The sequence below is a fragment of the Salvelinus sp. IW2-2015 genome, unplaced genomic scaffold (genome assembly GCF_002910315.2).
Source record: "Salvelinus sp. IW2-2015 unplaced genomic scaffold, ASM291031v2 Un_scaffold1948, whole genome shotgun sequence".
Classification (NCBI taxonomy): domain Eukaryota; kingdom Metazoa; phylum Chordata; class Actinopteri; order Salmoniformes; family Salmonidae; genus Salvelinus; species Salvelinus sp. IW2-2015.
The window spans coordinates 137960-159405 of NW_019943303.1; the positions used below are offsets into that span (position 1 = coordinate 137960).

Below are 21446 nucleotides of genomic sequence, written 5' to 3' on the forward strand. Positions count from 1 at the left end.
GGATGAACCTCTCTGTCTGTAAGAAGAAAGCTGCATTCTGTTTTATTTATTGAATCAAAGTCATGCTGAAGTTCACGAATGGCCTGCTGCACTGAGGTGGCACAGGAATACAACACTGTGTCATCTGCATAGAGATGAATGGTACAAGTATTAACAGTGTTTCCTATGTCATTAATATACAAAGTGAACAATAATGGACCCAACATCGAACCCTGAGGAACACCTTTTTGAATCTCAAGAAATTCAGATTTAACCCCATCTATCCAGATGGCCTGAGTTCTGTCGCTAAGATCATTCTGAAACAATTAACAGGCTGTATATCCCAGGCCTACTCTTGATAATTTCTTCAGCAAAACAGAATGATCAACAGTGTCGAACGCCTTTGACAGGTCAATGAACAAGGCAGCACAGCTCTTTTTAGCATCCAAGGCATTGACAAGATCATTAACAACTAGCGTGGTTGCTCTGGTAGTACTATGCCCAGGCCTAAAACCTGATTGGTTTATRTTAAGAATACAATTATCAGATAAAAAGGAAACTCAGGATTGTGTAATCATACTATTTTTTCATGGTTCTATCTAGACAATTTGATTTAAAAGCACAGGTGCAACAGCCCCTACACTAGATGCACAGCCTTTGTGTCTGCAAATTGAGCGGTGCTCCTCAAATATCTCTGTATGATTTATCTTGTATAGATTCTGCCTGTGGCACTCATGCAAGAAAAAGGGGCGGAAAGTGGGCGTTGCCTCCGCCTTTGGCGTTGCCACTGGTGACGCGTCTCCCCCAACCAAATCCCTCCCTCGACGCCCGGTTTCATTTGTTGTTTTGTGTGTTGCTTTGCTACSGCGCAAGGTGTTCGGACGAATTAGCTGTCAATCTCCGACCAAATATATTTAGGGTAGGTTGATTAAGGGATCAGTACTGTAGCAGTTCCMAGTGAGATTAATTCTGGGTCTGCTAGAGGTTAATGGGATATTGCAAGAGTCCTTGGACTTTATGCCATTTTCAGGTGCATTTACATTAGCTTGGTAAAGCTAACTAGCTAGCTACTGTACAGTAACATCACAAGCAACCTCMGTTTTTTAGCAGTTTTTTTTTCTACGCTCACGAAATTGAAGATGTCCGACTCCGACATAATGTCTTCAACTGAAGACMGAGCCAAGGAGATTCTGAAGGGGTTTAAGCTGTATCCTTTTCAATTAATTGAGGTTTGCTTGGTTGTTTAGCTAGCTATTTGGCTATAGTCTTCAGTTAACGCAACTGGCTTAGCTAGCTACCTGTCCTTGCTGTACCACGCTGGCTACCGTTACGTCGTTAGCTAGTTCGTTGATGGCCAGTCTAGGTAACGTTAGCGAAGTTAGATAATATTTTCAGTCTGTTGATGGTTACTAGCTGGTAACGTTAGTGTTGCTAGTGTCTTTCTTGGCCATGCTCTGAATCTAACGTTAGTTTGCTCTCAAGTTAGCTTAACGTTAGCTAACAGTAACAGGCCTSGTTATGTTATATACTCAACTCATAGATGTGGTGGTTAACTTTAGCCAATTACTTMGGATAAGTTGATTAGGAGCAGTTACATTGGACAATGAGAAGCTATTTAGATATGCGTTTAATTGAACATGCAAACATAGGTGTTAGCTGAATTGTTGCCGTCGCTAGTTAGCTGACTGGTTCTGACTGGCACTAAACTTGGRTAGTCGTTTGCTGATGCTCCCGCTCAGTCTCTGTAGCGTTAGCTGTTCGAACATACAGAACRGTATTGGCCAATTGTCATGCATTGCCTGTTACTTGTGCAAGAGCATCTTTTCCTACAGCATCAGTTTCTAGTTTTCGGGGTCTTTCCCACCAAGTTGGTTTGGTGCGGGTTTTCCCGAACTCTTGTTAAATCCACATCAGTGTAGATGAAGGGGAGGAAGTATTTTGAGACATGAGTTGTGTATATGTGCCATTCAGAGGGTGAATGAGCAAGACAAAATATTTACGTGTCTTTGAATATGGCATGGTACGGTAGTAGGTACCAGATGCACGGATTTGTGTCAAGAACTGCAACACTGCTGGGGGGGTTTTCTTCATAAAAGCGTCTTCTAAATGGCATTATTTATTGTATTATTTAAACTCTCCACTGTTTCCCGTGTGTATCAAGAATGGTCCACCACCCAAAGGATAGCCAGCCAACTTGACACAACTGGGGGAAGCATTGGAGTCAACGTGGTCCAGCATCCCTGTGGAACGCTTTCGACACCTTGTAGAGTCCATGCCCCGATGAATTGACGCTGTTCTGAAGGCCAAAGGGGAGTGTGCAACTCAATATTAGGAAGGTGTTCCTAATGTTTTGTACACTCAGTGTATAGTTTAGTGAGTGTGCCTCAGTGCAAGATAGTTTGTGTATCATTACTTCACTATTTAGCAGTCTTGTTTGTTGTCTCGGGGCCTTTTGGTCCAAGAGCCAATGTTCCGGTACTGTTTGCCGGGCGGTAGCAGAGTGAACAGTCTATGGCTTGGGTGGCTGGAGTCTTTGGCAATTTTTCAGGCCTTCCTCTGACATCGCATAATATAGATGTACTGGATGGCAGGGAACTCGGCTCCAGTGATGTGCTGGGCTGTCTGCACCTCCCTCTGTAGCGTTTTGCGGTCAAGGGTGATGCATTTTCCATACCAAGCGGCGACGCAGCCATTCAAGATGCTCCCGATGGTGCAGCTGTAGAACTTTTGAGGATCCGAGGGCCCCATGCTAAATCTTATCAGCCTCCTGAGGGAGAAGAGGTGCAGCCGTACCCTCGTCGTGGGTATGTATGGACCGTTTTAAGTCTTTAGTGATGTGGACGACAAGGAACTTGAAGTTCTCAACCCACTCCACAACAGCCTGCTCCTGCTGAATACTGTGCTTGTGACGAGATTTCACAAAGATTTCAGCTATAGTTCGAATTGTAGTTCAACTATGATTGATTATCATAGTGTCACTTTATGATTGCTTTCACTTTGGTCTTCCAGCAATATTGTGTATTAGCAGAAAGCAGGATCCCCCCATTATAGTGAATGGAAGAGAAAAATCTGTGTTCATGTAATAAAGTTTAGAAGACAATCATAATTGCTTTCTAATACACTAGATGTATGTCCTTGAACCAATTTACTTTTAAATCGCACACAGCAAGTTATAAGGATAATTTAGTTGCTAATGGCAGCTTGCAGTAACCTGGTCAGCCTTAAACTTGAGTTACTCAATGAGGGGGCATCAACGTCTCTTCCTGGAGTAGCTCAAAGTGTGCATGTCATGTCTCCATGAGACAATGTGCTATTGAGTCTTCACATGGGAGTGAATGGTGTCACGTGATCCACGGCGTTGTCCTTTCATATATACAGTACCAGTCAAAAGTTTGGACACACCTACTCATTCAAAGGTTTTCCTTTATTTTTTACTATTTTCTACATTGTAGAATAATAGTGAAGACATCAACTATGAAATAACACACATGGAATCATGTAGTAACCAAATAAGTGTTAAACAAATCAAAATATATTTGAGATTCTTCAAAGTAGCCACCCTTTGCCTTGATGACAGCTTTGCACACTCATTGGCACTCCATCACTCTCCTTCTTAGTCAAATAGCCCTTACACAGCCTGGAGCCTTTAGTAGGGGTTTCTTTGCAGCAATTTGACCATGAAGTCTGATTCACGTAGTCACCTCTGAACAGTTGATGTCTGTTACTTGAACTCTGTGAAGCATTTAGTTGGGCTGCAATTTTTAAGGCTGGTAACTCTAATGAACTTATCCTCTGCAGCAGAGGTAACTCTGGGTCTTCCTTTCCTGTGGCAGTCCTCATGAGAACCAGTTTCATCATAGYGCTTGATGTTTTTTGCCATGAAGAAACGTTCAGAGTTCTTGACATTTTCCTGGAGCGGATCTCTGTTGCRGMGGATAAGTTGATTAGAGTTACCAGCCTCAGAAATTGCAGTCCAAATAAATGCTTCACGGAGTTCAAGTAACAGACACATCTCAATATCAACTGTTCAGAGGAGACTGCGTGAATCAGGCCTTCGTGGTTGAATTGCAAAKAAACCACTACTAAAGGACACCAATAAGAAGAGACTTGCTTGGGCCAAGAAACACGAGCAATGGACATTAGACCGGTGGRAATCTGTCGTTTGGTCTGATGAGTCCACATTTGAGATTTTTGGTTCCAACTGCCGAGTCTTTGTGAGACGCAGAGTAGGTGAACGGATGATCTCCGCATGTGTCGTTCCCACCGTGAAGCATGGAGGAGGTGTGGTGGTGTAGGGGTGCTTTGCTGTTGACACTGTCAGTGATTTATTTAGAATTCAAGGCACACTTAACCAGCATGGCTACCACAGCATTCTGGGCTTAGTGGTACTATCCTTTGTTTTTCAACAGGACAATGACCCAAAACATACCTCCAGGCTGTGTAAGGGCTATTTGACCAAGAAGGAGAGTGATGGAGTGCTGCATCAGATGTCCTGGCCTTCACAATCACCCAACCTCAAYCCAATTGAGATGGTTTGGGTTGAGTTGGACTGCAGAGTGAAGGAAAAGCAGCCAACAAGTGCTCAGCATATGTGGGAACTCCTTCAAGACTGTTGGAAAATCATTCCAGGTGAAGCTGGTTGAGAGAATGCCAAGAGTGTGCAAAGCTGTCATCAAGGCAGAGGGTGGCAACTTTGAAGAATCTAAACCACAAAATATATTGTTTTAACACCTTTAAAAATATTTTTTTTTTGTTACTTCATGATTCCATATGTGTTATGGTGTGTGTGTGTGGTAGAAACCTGAGGATGGGCATAGAGTCTTTGCAGGTAGTCAGTGCGGTCCAAATGGTGTCTGGGTGAGAGGGCGGGCAGTGGTAGGTATGAGTTACAACAGCCGGCCCTATGTAACATTTTTAATCCTACCATAGTGGAGGAGGTCATTTGAGGAGCTTTCCATGTACCTTCCATGGGTAATGTTTTGTGCATCTCTCCTACTGTAGCTCAGATAGAAGCCCTTATTCTGGTTTACATAGGCTAACACAAGCCAACGGTCCCAAAATAGGCACGGTAATGCGGACGAGATTAATCACACCTACGCTACTGCCATCGGCTTCAAGACTGAAGATCCATCGTTCTGTAATTACTCCCTGTACATTAAACATGACTTGGTAGCACTGAGGGTAGGCCTATTCAGTGTTGAATAGGTAAGGGATCGTGACTCGTGTAGCAGACTGTGTATTCATGACATGCAAGGCAGGCTTCATTTTCTAGGCTTCTCATTCCTAAATCCTTGATTTGCAAGGACAGGGATTTACTGCCTTATGGTCCTCCTAACAGGCCTGGTGACTGAGTTTAACGTGTTACCAGGCACTGCATGGAGTCACGGCCGGCCGCATGCTCCTAGAGTACCACAGTCGAGGTCATAATACCCATAAAACCTAGCAGTCAAACACTGAAATGGTTCCAATCGTTTTTCCACTGTTAATTTTTCCCGTAGGGGATTATAGAAACACTTCAATGAAGGTCTGTTTTGTGTAGGCTTACCCTGGTGTGATGTTTTGATAACCATGCAAATCTCTCTCGGATAAGGTCCCACTTTTTTAAATTTCTTTTGTTTGCCCCCTTTTTTCTCCCCAATTTCGATATTGTCTCATCGGAAGAGACGAAGGTCGAGTCATGCGTCCTCCGAAACATGAYCCGCCAAACCGCGCTTCTTAACACCAGCCTACGTAACCCGGAAGCCAGCCGCAMCAATGTGTCGGACGAAACACCGTTTACCTGACAACCGAGGTCAGCCTGCAGGCACCTGGCCTTCCACAAGGAGTCGCTAGAGCGTGATAAGCCAAGTAAAGCCCCCCGGCCTAACACGGACAACACTCGGCCTATTGTGCGCCACCCTATGGGACTCCCGCTCATGGCTGGTTGTGATACAGTCCAGGATCGAACCCGGCTCTGTAGTGACACCCTTAGCACTGCGATGCAGTGCCGTAGACCGCTGTGCCACTCAGGAGGCCCCGGACAAGGTGACTTTTATCAATAYATTTGCCTGTATTTACACTAGTAGGCAAAGTTATGTAACCTTATTTAGTCAGACCTGCTATGGTGGGTTTTATGGTAATTGGTATTCACACATTTCTTTTTRARGTAGAATTACTGTCATGTTATTGATGCCTAATTGTATACCTTATTTGCACTTGCTTTGTTCCAGAACCAATGGGTGTGCCGGAGTCTCATCACCTCTCAACTAGGCAAGCTGTTTCAACCTGGAACACTTTTCTCCTGCTTTGGTCTGTTTGTCGTTGCAGGAAGTCCTGAAGAGCTGGAGTGTATGAAGGGTTTTGTCCCAGCCCAGCTCTAACACCTGGCTTAAATAATCAACATAATGAATCACGGTTGTAAGCTAAGATTTGTATTCCGATATGAGCTGGGCAGGAACAAAAGCTTATACATACTCCTGCCTTTCAGATCTGTAATTATTCTGTACTATGGGTACACATTTTTCGCGGGGGGGATTCATTTAGATGGTATTGCTATATATAATGCATGTCACACTCAAGTTGAACTTGTTGACTGAYGCTAAGCTGGCGGCTGCTAAGAAGGGAGCAGTTGCAACTAGAAGGCATCATTGGTCCACACCTGCCCTGTCTGTCAGATGAGTAGTATCGGTTGGTACTGCATGTGCCTTTAGGTTCCTCTCTATGTGTAGGCTAATGTACAGTCTTTCATACATTGCCTTCTGAAAATTTTTCCACATTTTGATAAGTTACAGCCTTATTCTAAAATTGATTTGTTTCCCCCCCCCCTCATCAACACAATACTCCATAATGACAAAGCAAAAACAGGTTTAGAAATTTGTGCAATTTCATTAAAAATAAAACTGAAATAACACATTTACATAAGTATTCAGATCCTTTACTCAGTACTTTGTTGAAGCAACTTTGGTAGTGATTACACCCTTGAGTCTTCTTGGGTATGACGCTACAAGCTTTGCACACCTGTATTTGCAGAGTTTCTCCCATTCTCTGCAGATCCTCTTAAGCTCTGTCAGGTTGGATGGGAGTGTCGCTGCACAGCTATTTTCAGGTCTCTCAAGAGAGGTTCGATCGGGTTCAAGCCCGGGCTCTGGCTGGGCCACTCAAGGACACTCAGAGACATGGCCCAATGCCACTCCTGCATTGTCTTGGCTGTGTGCTTAGGGTTGTTATGCTGATGGAAGGTGAACCTTCAGTCTGAGGTCCTGAGCGCTCTGGAGCAGGTTTTTAATCAAGGATCTTGTACTTTGCTCCGTTCATCCTTTCCCATCGATCCTGACTAGTGTCCCTGTCGCTGAAAAACATCAACACAGAATGAAGCTGCCACCACCATGCTTCACCGTAGGGATGGTGCCAGGTTTCCTCCAGATGTCATGCTTTGCATTCAGGCCAAATAGTTCAAACTTGGTTTCAATAGACCAGAGATTTTTGTTTCATGTTCTGAGTCCTTTAGGTGCCTTTTGGCAAATTCMAAGCGGGCTCTCATGTTCCTTTTAGTGGCTTCCGTCTGGCCACTACCATAAAGGCCTGATTGGTGGAGTGCTGCAGAAATGGTTGTCCTTCTGGAAGGTTCTCCCATCTCCACAGGAACTTTGGAGCTCTGTCAGAGTGACCGAGTTCTTGGTCACTTCCCTGACCAAGGCCATTCTCCCGATTGCTCTAGGAAGAGTCTTTTTGGTTCCAAACTTCTTCCATTTAAGAATGATTCAGGCCACTGTGTTCTTGGACCTTCAATGCTGCAGAAATRTTTTGGTACCCATCCCCATATCTGTGCCCCGACACAATCCTGTCTCTGCTCGAGCTCTACGGACAATTCCTTCGACCTCATGGCTTTGTTTTTGCTCTGACATGCACTGTCAACTGTGGGACCTTTTCTATAGACMGGTGTGTGCCTTTCCAAATCATGTCCAATCAATTTAATTTACCACAGGTGTACTCCAATCAAGTTGTAGAAATCTCAAGGATGATAAATGGAAACAGGATGCACCTGAGCTCAATTTMGAGTCTCATAGCAAAGGGTCTGAATACTTATGTAAATAAGGTATTTGTTATTGTTTTTTTAACAATTTGCCAACATTTCTAAAAACCTGTTATTGTTTTGTCYATTATGGGATATTGTGTGGCCAAAAGTTGAGAATGACACACATTAATTTCCACAAAGTTTGCTGCTTCAGTGTCTTTAGATATTTTTTCAGATGTTACAATGGAATACTGAAGTATAATTACAAGCATTTCATAAGTGTCAAAGGCTTYTATTGACAATTACATGAAGTTGATGCAAAGAGTCAATATTTGCAGTGTTGACCCTCTTTTTCAAGACCTCTGCAATCCGCCCTGGCATGCTGTCAATTAACTTCTGGGCCACATCCTGACTGATGGCAGCCCATTCTTGCATAATCAATGCTTGGAGTTTGTCAGAATTTGTGGGTTTTTGTTTGTCCACCCGCCTCTTGAGGATTGACCACAAGTTCTCAATGGGATTAAGGTCTGGGGAGTTTCCTGGCCATGGACCCAAAATATCGATGTTTTGTTCCCCGAGCCACTTAGTTATCACTTTTGCCTTATGGCAAGGTGCTCCATCATGCTGGAAAAGGCATTGTTCGTCACCAAACTGTTCCTGGACGGTTGGGAGAAGTTGCTCTCGGAGGATGTGTTGGTACCATTCTTTATTCATGGCTGTGTTCTTAGGCAAATTGTGAGTGAGCCCASTCCCTTGGCTGAGAAGCAACCCCACACATGAATGGTCTCAGGATGCTTTACTGTTGGCATGACACAGGACTGATGGTAGCGCTCAACTTGTCTTCTCCGGACAAGCTTTTTTCCGGATGCCCCAGGCCATCCTCAAAGTCTTTGCTTCACTGTGCGTGCAGATGCACTCACACCTGCCTGCTGCCATTCCTGAGCAAGCTCTGTACCGGTGGTGCCCCGATCCCGCAGCTGAATCAACTTTAGGAGACAGTCCTGGCGCTTGCTGGACTTTCTTGGGTGACCTGAAGCCTTCTTCACAACAATTGAACCGCTCTCCTTGAAGTTCTTGATAATCCGATAAATGGTTGATTTAGGTGCAATCTTACTGGCAACAATATCCTTGCCTGTGAAGCCGTTTTTGTGCAAAGCAATGATGACACACGTGTTTCCTTGCAGGTAACCATGGTTGACAGAGGAAGAACAATGATTCCAAGCACCACCCTCCTTTTGAAGCTTCCGGTCTGTTATTCGAACTCAATCAGCATGACGGAGTGATCTCCAGCCTTGTCCTCATCAACACTCACACCTGTGTTAACGAGATAATCACTGACATGTCAGCTGGTCCTTTTGTGGCAGGGCTGAAATGCAGTGGAAATGTTTTTTGGAGGGATTCAGTTCATTTGCATGGCGAAGAATTGCAATTCATCTGATCGCTCTTCATAACATTCTGGAGAATATGCAAATTGCCATCATACAAACGGAGGCAGCAGACTTTATGAAAATTAATGTGTCATTCTCAACTTTTGGCCACGACTGAAATATTTAATCAATTTTAGAATAAGGCTGTAACGTAACAAGGGAAGGAGTCTGAATACTTTCTGAATGCACTGTATGTGTAGTAGTTTCTCGTATTTCTTGGTTTATCAGTTGTCAACTTTGGGAACTTCTCTAATCAAAAATGTGTTATTTTCCATTTAATTATTCTTCCACTTTGACACTTTGTAGATTTTTACAAAAAAAAGGGACATCCAATTTAATCCCACTTTGTAACACATCAAAATGTGGAAGAAGTCAAAGGGTATGAATACTTCCTGACGAAGCTGTATTTAGGCATGGGTTCCTTATATATATTTTTTTGTCTTAATTATTTCTCATTCTGCTGGAGTTTACCTAGTATTTTATACTGAACAAAAATATGAACACAACATGCGATCACTTCAAATATTTTCTGAGTTCATGTGTTGCTACCATGTTGTCATTTTTATTTATTTTTTGCTACCATGCTGTGTTGTCATGTGTTGCTGCCATGCTATGTTGTTGTCTTAGGTATTTTTTTGGTGTCTCTCTTGCCTTGGTGTGTGTGTGTGTGTTGTTATTTTAAATAATCACAGCCCTTGTCCCCGCAGGAGGCCTTTTGGTAGGCCGTTATTGTAAATAAGAATTTGTTCTTAACTGACTTGCCTAGTTAAATAAAATTTGAGGAAATCAAATTCACTAGGCCCTATTCTATGGATTTTACATGACTGTAAATACAGATATGCAACTGTTGTTCACAGATACCTTGGGCTTCAGGATCTCGTCACAGTATATCTTTGCATTCAAATTTCCATCGATGAAATGCAATTGTGTGCGTTGTCCGTCTCTTATGCCTTCCCATACTGTAACCCCACTGCCACCATGGGGCACTCTGTTCACAACGTTGACATCAGCAATCCGCTCACCCCACACAGCGCCGTACGTTGGAGGCGGCTCACGGTAGAGAAATTAACATAAAATGATCTGGCTTTGTTGGGCATTCCTGCAGTCAACATGCTAATTGCATGCTCCYTCAACTTGAGACATCTGTGGCATTGTTATTGTCCCCCAGCACAAGGTACACCTGTGTAATGATCATGCTGTTTAATCAGCGTTTTGATTTGCCACACCTGTCAGGTGGATGGATGATATTGGCAAAGGAGAAACACTCACTAATAGGCATGTAAACAAATTTGTGCACAAAATTTGAGAGAAATACGTTTTTTTGTGCGTTTGGAACATTTTGTGGATCTATTATTTCAGCGAATAAAACATGGGATCGACACAGTTCCGTTTGGCTCAGTTGGTAGAGCATGGTGCTTGCAATGCCAAGGTTGTGGGTTCTATTCCCACGGGGGACCTGTGCAAAAAGTATGGAAATGTATACACTCATACTCTTATCCAGAGCAATTTACAGTATCTGCTAAAATGGCTAAATATTGAGATTTTTTTAATATATATTTTTGTTCGGTGTGTTTTAAGCCTACCTTCAACATCCAGTTATTTCTCCATTTGTAACTCACCCACCAAATCACAATATGCCGTTTTACATTTTGTTTTATTTATGCTGGTCAAATTCCTATCATGGAAAAGCAGAAGAATCTGTGCGCTTTCAGATTAATAAATAATTTAAGCTTTACTTCAAGTCAGATGTTTATTTTATGTATGCATTGTTTACTATTTAGATTTCTTTAAAACAATGTAATTGTTGGAGTTAAGGTGTTTGACTTGCTTGATGGATGACTAGGTGCGTTCTTGTCAAATAAATATGCTTATTCATTCATGACCTGTTTAAATTATATTATGAATTAGTCTGGCTTTGAATCTGCAACAGAATGTGTCAAGTTAGTTCTGAATCGCTTTAATACGGTAGTGCATTCTGACACCATTTTAATTGAAATAGGTATCACCTCATTCATATAGTTGGCAGAAATTATAAGGGATTAAATGTAGACCACCAGCTAAAGGAGAAGAGGATCTGGTAAAATAAGGGTATGTTGCTAATATAATCTAGGTAGGTTAGCTAGCTAGCATCTTTGCAACAAAAAAATATATAGCCTAGAATTCATGGCAGAATGTAAATATCTGACTGATAGTATTKTGTACAAGACCAAATGCATAAATAAGCCAACAAATATTATTTAAATGAAATAAAGATCAGTAAATCAAAATATTTTGTTTTGTTTCAAGGTAGCTAGCTAGCTGACAGCAAATGTGTCCGCTAGAGATGGCTTGCAGGAATGTATAGTCTAGCATGATGTGTACGTTGATGGTAATTAGCATTTTCAAATTTGAAAGTAAGTGGAGCCGACTGTATTGATAAAAGTAACCTTGTCCTAGAGAGATTTACATGGTTATCAAAACGTCATGCCAGGGGAAAGCCTACATGAAACACAGACCTACATAGGCCTACACAGGCCTACATGAAACACAGGTGGTTTAAAAATGTAGGAACCATTTCCGTGTTTGACCGCTAGGTTTTATGGGATTTTAGAACCAAGGCAAAAGAGGTTAGCCTTTTGAGTTTTGTTTTGTTGTGGATTGTGAGAGAATCCCGAGTGGCGCAGCGATCTAAGGCACTGCATCTCAGTGCAAGAAGCATCACTACAGTCCCTGGTTTGAATCCAGGCTCTGATTGGGAGTCCCATAAGGTGGCGCACAATTGGCCTAGCGTTGTCCCGGTTAGGCCGTCGTTGTAAATAAGAATTTGTTCTCAACTGACTTGCCTAGTTAAATAAAGGTTACTTTTTTTTAAATTAAAATTATACAGAGGATAGTCAAGCTKTTTCAAGTTTAAGCTGATCCTCCTGAGACCAAGCAATCAATCTGTACTCTGAGGAATTGTCCATCTTTGAACTAAAACCAAAAACTCCTTCCTTCCCCACTCCTTAAAAATGTACGTAACGAGCATCAGATTAATCGTGATTACAACATCATCAAGAAGCAGGCTACATTCACACAGATTTCTCAAGGTTTTTCCATCAAATTAATCTAGAAGTGGTGTATTTATTTGATGTGTGCTGATCAGAGTGTTCTGTGTATCGCTTTGTGTGCCGTGTGGTGACTATCAGGTTGAGGAGGTTAGGAAGTCTTCCCCAGCATGACCAGGTTTTTGACCTGTAGGYCATTGTCTTATGCAATGAGGATATTTATAGAAAGCACTAGAACTTGTATCACAGCAGGGAGAATTCAAAGAAGGCACAAGACGTGCTACAACTCAGCTTCATCACCAATTTGCTTGTTTGCAGACTTTTGACGACGAGAATATCGTAATTGCTTTCAGTTATTACAGTTTCTAAGTCTAGCATAATATTCACATTCTGTAATGAATGTAGGTATAACCTGAAATTATGAAAGTGTGATTTGTGTGCTTTTCCCTTGTGCTGCCTAATCAGATTATTATTTGATACTTTGATTCCTGGGAACTGCCTTGCATCCATGAATAACCCAGTACTGTGTGCCTTAGGCCTAGGCTATAGCCGATTACCCAAGTCGTGCTGAGAATCCTGCCTTTCCATAGAACACTCACAGTATTTCATTAAGCCGCCCTACAGTAGTTCATTGTATTGAAAAACCTCTCTGCAATTTTGGTTAATTAGACAAATGTACATCTCAGACTAAAAATCTAYAGGCTACATGACTGACTATATGTATGATGCTGCTGCTGCATTGGACTTCCTGGCTTTGTACAGGAGCACAGCTTCTACATCGCCTCTGTTATGTCCCTAAGAAAAGGCTGACCTCGGAGGAGAATGCAGTGTGCACTGTAGCCAGCTTCCCCTGAGTAGACCTGACTTGCATTTTAATCTGTCCCTGTAACAAACTGATTCACAGAACTGTGTGAACACAATGACTGGCTAACCTCACAGTGAAAGTCTTGAGTTGGTCTAGTTGGTAGGATATTTGAGCTTTAAGACTTCAGAAAAGTAAAACTGTCTCAATTACATTTCTGAAGATGTATGTTAAAAAATTGTTTTTTGAAATGTATTCATTTGCAATGGTTTCATTTGACAGTTTATGCAATATTGCATGCGTCATGACTTTTATGTCTCGTGTTTATTGCATGTGCAGTCAAATGTGATTTTCCTGTCTTTTATATTCCCACTATGAGTTGGGAATAATACTCTGATAGTCTAAGATCTGTTTGAAAAGACAGATTTCTTTAAATGTCAGCTTGTTTGCATGGGTGGGTTCTTCGGACCACTTGGCTACATCACCAGGTGACACAAGTTAACCCTGTCAGTCCCGAGACGCCAGCGAAAATCGGCTTTTCATTTATCTGCAAGTCCAGCCTTTATATTTAGCCTCACAATGAAGTGTTTTACCATGTTCTTTTCAGCACAAGTTGATGCAATCATAATGTGCTATGAAGCAAATTGGGTCTTAAATATTGAGTAGATTGACTCATCAGATATCCATGCAAGATTAGCATCGATTAAAAAAATAGTAGGTTAATCAATTATTATGGTGTTTACTTAGTTAAAAAAAAAAAAAAAATGCACCATTACTACACTCTTAGAAAGAATATCCTAAAGGAGTTATTCCGCTGTCCCCATAGGAGAACCCTTTGAGGAACCCTTTTTGGTTCCAAGTAGAACCGTTTTACCATGTTCTGTTCAGGACAACCAGGGCTCCAAGTAGAACAATTTGACATAAACAGTTGCATTCATGAGTTTTATTGACAAATCTCAACAACTAAAATGTCTGATTAAAAATGCATTTTTGAATGCTGTAAATACAGAAATGGTTTGCTCTGTGGGAAATCAATATCCAACTAGTCAGTGACAACTGTGTAGAGTTTGACAGCAACTATGTGAGCTTGTTACGGTATGACCTTGGATTCATTTGTTTAATAGACCATAACAAAGAGAGTTTGCCCTCCATTAATAGCTAKTTTTCAGGTTACAYATCCCTCACATTAGGCTCCTCCAATTATGCCYCTCACTCAGGCCACTCCCGGACAGTCTTAGCAAAATTGTTCTTWAAAAAATTGCTTTTTTGCWAAGAAGTTACTTTTGTTTMTTTTTGACCATTTTAATTRAAAMACAATCACRGTAAGGTACTTAATTGTTACCCAGAACAAATATGATATTGAGAAGAAGGGGGGAAAAAAGTCTACATGGACCATTTTTAAAGCTACTCTTTAAAAATGGATGGGGCTTAAGTGAGGCTAGCATGCCTCTAGGGACTAATTAAAAGCCTGCTTGAGTATGTTGGGGAACAAGGGTCTATCCCCCCTGCGGATCTTCTCTACTTAGAGCCAGGGATCTCAGTAGGTGTGATCCTGGAGACATCTGTCACCCGTTTCCCCACCGGGCCTAATAGAACTGCGTTGAGCTGACATCTCTATCCGGGCCTATTATGAAGAACTTTGTGTTGTCTAGSCCCTAGTCTATGACCTTAGAATGTACTGGAAACATTTTACGGAATTGTTCTCTGCAGCCAGTTAATGAGCTTAACTTTAAAAAAATAAATATATATATATATAATTCACAGTGAAGCAGCAGCAGGACAGATCGTATTCTAATCCATTCATAAAACGTTAGATGGGTAGACGCTGCTAAGTTGCTTTGTCCCCCAGTCATTGTCCGGCAGGACTGACRACTGTGTTCAAATCAATTAAATTATGTAGGAGACAGACGGCACAAAGTCCACAGCCAAAATATTACCTAACAAACCCGCTTCAYACAAAGCATCCCAGTCATGTACAGAGTTTGAATGAAGGGGTAAAACTGTAGCCTCGTGTATACCAGACTGATTACCGCTGCTCAGCAAAGCATTCATGTAAGCTTGCGAGMTCAGGGTGGCTTGCGGGGCTAGTAAACCTTAGGTAGTAGGCCTATGTTTTCTGAGGAAGTTTCTATTGAGATGACAGAGCCACGTACTGTAGACTTGAGTTTCAGTCTAGGAGGATGTGGGAAGCTGCTGGGAGGTTTGTGACTGAGCTGGTGACTGAGCTGACCCAATGTTGCTGGGCTGCAGTCTGTCAGATTTTGAAAGGATTAAATGATTCTAAGCACCACACGTTTCATCTCGCTRAGACAGTCCTAGCTCCACAGCAGCTAGCTAAGCTCAGTGTTGGAGTTGGTTGCGTCATGTTTCTGTTTTCACTTGACATCAACTGTTATTTTCCTACCTGCTGTTTTTTGAAGTTTGGTCATTCTATATTTAGACTCTTATTATTAGTTTGAAAGAATTGATCCCGTGGCTCGACAGACACTTTGCTCCTCTTGATTTCATTTCCGTTTCGCTGTTTGAAGCCTTTAGTCATGAAATAGTCATGTCAACTGAATGGCATTGTGTCCTAAGGAGGGCTGGCGCTGTGCAGGCTGGTGCTGACACCCTGTTGGGGGGGAGGGGAGGTGGAACAGATGGTCTTGACACAGGGGTTCAGGTGCTTCTGACATGGAGTACCCTCTAGTTGACACACGAGCCACATCTTCAGGTCGGCTTCCAGAGCCGAGTCAGAAACKCTTTGTTCTGTTAGCACCAGCTGGAGAACTGTTACGTGACACACTTGCCTCGGCTTGCACCACTTGACCTATTAGAAGACGTTAGCTAGTAGTAGCTACATAATCATGGGCGGCTTTATTGGCCACTCCAATAAAATAACATTGTGTGAGAGCTGGTGTAAATAACTAGAGCCACAAACGTCAGCTCTCTTAAGAGTTTTGGAAGTATAAAAATAGACCTAAACAGTTTATTYTCTGGCTTTAACTCGTACCCACTAGTTGAATTATCAACAAGACCTGTGTCCATTGGTTAGCTTTTTTTGTCAGAGACTGAGTTGAACATCTGTTGTATACTTCTGGATTACCTGTTGGTTCCCGAGAGATCAAAGGTTCTATATCGTTGTGTATTTATCTCCTTTTGATTGGGCTTGGCTACTGTTTGAATTGTCTGTCAGTTGGCTTCCACTAAACTATTGTAACTTGATGGGTTTCCTGTTATCCTGGGTGCCAGCTTGAGGAATATTGGCGTTACTTAATTGATCCCTGGCTCTGAGGGAAAATTCTAAGGTTTGCCACGAGCTGCAGACACAAACAGTACAGACCAGAAACCAGAACCTAGACAAGGCTACTGTTACCTGATGGAAGTACATGGCTGTGTCCGTAGTGTTCCTCGACTCCCTCTGCCAGAAACTGGATGAACCTGCGTGATGCTGAGACCGGGAAGGTGCTGTGGCAGGGAACGGAGGATCTGTCTCTTCCTGGGGTCGAACATGAAGGTACTGGCTGGTTTACTGTCATCTTGCTTCCCTCCTGGAGTAAACCTGGATTTTTAGGCCGTATATTCCAACCACTACCAAGATGACCACTCGGTTCTAACCATCCCTGCAGTCAGTTTTTCCTTAAGACCTTGAACCSCTSAACCAATGTCAAAATACCCAAAATKATAATTAGCAATTTACCTCTAAACATAGTTATATCATGTTGTGCCATGTTCAAAGTTGTGTATATCATAATCAATAGAAAAGGGAACATGTATTTTATGTGAGAAAGTAGCCTARCTAAGGTAAACATTAAGGGCCTAATTTATAAATCTTATAATTTCTTAATTCACCATTTCTGAAAAGTGTGCATGTATAAAAATAGAGAGATTTATAAACTTGGCGCACGCCATACATAAGCATGTTTCTCGTTATAAATCAAACCTGTCATAAAACTGTGTGCGTGAACGTGCATTAGTGGGGTGGCAGGTAGCCTAGTGGTCAGAGTGTTGGACTTGGAACCGAAAGGTTGCAAGATCGAATCCCCGAGCTGACAAGGTGAAAATCTGTTGTTCTGCTCCTGAACAAGGCTGTTCCTAGGCAGTCATTGAAAATAATAATTTGTTCTTAACTGGTTTGCCTAGTTAAATAAAATAAAAAAAGTGTGCTCCACCTGAAAAATGCTCTCCATTCACCTTTTGTGGTGACAATAACGCCCTTTTTATTTGAGGAACTATTGGCATTAGGCCACAGCATGCAAAAGACATTCAATATTTARTTCATCAATATATTATTGGGTTTATATGTCCTACCTTGGTATAGACTATGAGCTTAAATGGGCATTGATGTCACCACCTATCACACAGCAATACTGTAGCCTAAGTTTACCCAAACGGTCAAATATTTTATATAAAGCTACCGGTCTATTTACTGTGTGAGCAGGATTTTTGAATCTTTTGCAGTAATTTATGCTGTATCTGGAAAAGGACTGTCAGTTTCTGAAAGATAAAAAAAATTAAAAAAGGCAAATTGTTGTGGACATGTCTGCAGAACATTTGAATTCAACAATGTTTTGCATTGACTTTKCCCCCAACCTAAATATGGACTGCCTGCGAATTGTGAAACATTGTCTAAGGCAGGCTACAAAAATAATGGAATCCCAGTAACTTACTATGGCCTAAATCAATGTAAAAGATCAACGGTTCACCTGTTAAATTCGACTGCATAATGGTATTATAAACCGCGCTGCCTATGATATTACAAAACTTGAAATACATATAACCTATCTATTTACTAGGCTACTAGGTCCAATTAAATGAGAGATACACGTGGTAACTTGTTGTATGGCTCCTTCAGGAATATAAACCCAATCAAGGCCAGAAAAGGTAATGAATATATTCTGGGTTATAAAATATATAGGAAAAACATTTCCTATTTCAAATTATTTTAGATTCTAAAAGAAAAATCGATCCTCTCAGTAATGGTAAATGGCTGCATTATTTTTTTTTACAGTTTTTATTTTTTTAATGAATATGCATATCTGCGATTTGCACAAATTACTTACTTGCCAACTTGCAATACAATATTTCAATCACAAGCAGATGTGCTTACAGATGGTCTAAAGTTGGCAGGGATGTGAGCACATTCTCACATTAAGTCATATTTATTTTTTATAAATGCCAACTTTTGGCGTGAACTGGCTGGCACACACACATTTTGTGGTATATTTTGTATGTACGTACGGTTTATAAATGAGGCCCCAGGATGTTGTTTGTGTTGTGACTGCATTTCTTCTCTCCTAATTAGTAGTTTGACCGTCCGTTTTTAAAATTTTCTTGCAGCTCGAGTCCCCAAGAAAATTCTCAAGTGCAAAGCTGTGTCCAGAGAGCTAAATTTCTCTTCGTCAGAAAAACTGGAAAAGTTCCGCCTTGAGCAGAAGGTTTTCTTCAAAGGCCAGTGCTTAGAAGGTACTAGTCTCTTTTATCTGTTTCAATGATCATGCTTTTTATATACAGGTAACAGMCAAAATAAAGGAAGCACCAACATAGTGTCTTAATAGGGTATTGGAACACCACGACCCGCCAGAACATATTCAATGCRCCTTGGCATAGATTCTAGAAGTGTCTGGAACTCTGTTGGAGGGATACGACACCATTCGTCCACAATAAACAAATAAAAATGTGGTGTTTTGTTGATGGTGGTGGAAAACGTTGTCTCAGGCRYCGYTMYAGAATCTCCCATAAGTGTTTAATTGGGTTGAGATCTGGTGACAGAGACACACACACATCCATTAYAGACAGAAATACTCCTCAGCATCCCCACCACCCCCAGACAATCCCGTAGGTAAAGAAGCCGTGGAGGTCCTGGGCTGGCGTGGTTACACGTGGTCTGCGGTTTTGAGACCGGTTGGACGTACTGCCAAATTCTCTAAAATTATGTTGGAGGCGGCTTATGGTAGAGAAATTAACATTAATTATTTCTGGCAACAGCTCTTTTGGACATTCCTGCAGTCAGCATGACAATTGCACGCTCCCTCAACTTGAGACATGGATTATCTTTGCAAAGGAGAAATGCTCAGTAACAAGGATGTAAAGCTTTTTGTGCTTATGGAACATTTCTGGGATCTTTTATTTCAGCTCTTGAAACACGGGAACAACAACTTACATGTTGCGTTTTACATTTTTGTTCAATATACTTTGTATGCCTCATTTACTCAAGTTTTTCCTTTATTTTGGCAGTTACCTGTATCACAGATTATCTATTTTATTGACCTGATACTGCAGTGGCCGCTCTAACAAGTAAAAGAAATGTCTTCAAAAATGGGAGGCGGAGGAGGCAAGAGCCGGTTGGACCGTTCTAGCCAATGAGAGGGCAGATACGCGTGTGAACAACAGGCACAACGGTTACCACAGATACAAAGTCAAAATTGGCTATATCGTGAAAGATTATTTAAGATTAGTGTAAGGTATAAGGTTAGCAGTGTGAGTAATGTTAGGTTTAAAATCACATTTTAKAAATAGGCAGGGTTTATGACTTTGTGGCTGTGGTAACTAGTGTCAACCAGGCATACCTCCAATGTTTTTTTTAARTTGCCGRGATTTCAYGTGTCCTACTTATATCAGTACACTCGTAACAACCTAAACATTACGAAACGTATATTCGGTCTAATGAGCCACGCATAGTAAATAAGCCATTAAATGTTTTGTTAAACCAAATTCGACACTAATTGACCTCCAATCAAAAACTCTTTGCTTGGTGAGCAAAAAAACATTTTTTAAACGCCACCCACCTGCTGAAGAAGACAGATTTTGGGCTCGGTTATCYCTCTCGCTTCGCCTCTTCCTTTCTGCCTGTATGTACTAAAGAATACAATATCCGTGCATAGTGAAGAAACACTCATTGAATGTATTTTGGATGGCTCTCTCCTCTACCTGCAGAATGGTTCTTTGAGTTYGGCTTYGTGATTCCCAACTCCACAAACACATGGCAGTCTTTGATAGAGGCGGCTCCAGAGTCGCAGATGATGCCCGCAAATGTTTTAACGTAAGAGTTAATATATATTTTTGATMAACTATTTCAGCCTTTTGCATTTATCTGCATGTGTTGTTGGGTATTTTGGTCATTGTGCTACATTTGGGTTGTGCAATTGTTTTGTAGGTAATATAGAACTGTCACTCACTAGGCTGCATCTTGAATAAGTAATGAGGCTACAGCCAAATATTCCTTCACACTTTATCTATTCTACACCAAACTTCCTGTAAACTGCAATGTCCTAGTTATGGTGGTCGGCTTTGTCTCGTATTATATCAGCTAGAGATGAGTGTTTGCTGAGTTGTAATGTTTCTTCGTTTCTCTCCCTTGCAGTGGAAATGTTGTTATAGAGACCAAGTTCTTTGATGACGATCTTCACGTCAGCACCTCCCGAGTACGACTTTTCTATGTCTGAAGAAGAACGAACAACTTACTTTTTTATTTTCTATTAATCCTTGGAAGTGAGAGGGTGTGGGGGGAAAAAAACAGGACCATGCATACACAACTGTTGTTGTTATCCAATGGTCACTGGAAGCCAAGTTCGACGGAGTGCATTTCTCTTTACAGTGACGGGTGACCGCAGCACTAAAGGGAACAATGCAGGAAGAAACCGACATCCAACCAAGTCATCAAGATCACACTGGCTTCTTGGCAGACAAGACTTTTTGTATGTAAATATATATATATATTTGGGCAAAGATGATGCTCATGGCAAGAAACCATGTAAATTATTTTATTTGTACATTCATTTTTTTCCCTTGTCATTCCAGAAATGTCACCCTGCGATGTACACTGTGTAACGGATGTCGGGGCGAGGGGACGGTTTAAAGTTATACTGTTACAACCTGCGATGTACACTGTATGTAACGGATGTCGGGGCGAGGGGACGGTTTAAAGTTATACAGTTACAACCTGCGAGTACACTGTGTAACGGATGTCGGGCGAGGGGCGACGTTTAAAGTTATACTGTTACAAACCTGCCATGTACACTGTGTAACGGATTGTCGGGCGAGGGACGGTTTAAAGTTATACGTTACAACCTGCGAGGTACACTGTGTAACGGATGTCGGGGCGAGGGGGCGGTTTAAAGTTATACAGTTACAACTGCTCCCCTTGTCACCTTGTGTTTTTGATGTTTGCTTTCAATTCTTGTTGTGGTTGCTGATATTGTTATTGTTTGGATTTTTTTTTTTTTTGCTGTTACTAATCT

The 21446-nt window shown here is 41.6% G+C and overlaps 1 protein-coding gene across 3 annotated transcripts; it reads left to right on the forward strand.

The window, feature by feature from the left end:
• The first annotated feature begins 807 nt into the window (after window positions 1-807).
• Window positions 808-21024, forward strand: LOC112072512 (retinal rod rhodopsin-sensitive cGMP 3',5'-cyclic phosphodiesterase subunit delta). Of its 3 annotated transcripts, none has more exons than XM_024139912.2 (5): window positions 808-1186; window positions 16635-16723; window positions 18547-18672; window positions 20143-20248; window positions 20570-21024. In XM_024139912.2, exons 1-5 carry the CDS (start codon window positions 1119-1121, stop codon window positions 20649-20651), a joined length of 471 nt encoding a protein of 156 aa, XP_023995680.1. In that variant the 5' UTR covers window positions 808-1118; the 3' UTR covers window positions 20652-21024. The 3 variants fall into 3 exon arrangements, with proteins under 3 accessions (XP_023995680.1, XP_023995681.1, XP_023995682.1); XM_024139913.2 differs by having other exon boundaries at window positions 814-898; window positions 16612-16723; XM_024139914.2 differs by lacking the exon at window positions 808-1186 and adding an exon at window positions 1215-2783 and having other exon boundaries at window positions 16612-16723.
• Window positions 21025-21446: the final 422 nt, after the last annotated feature.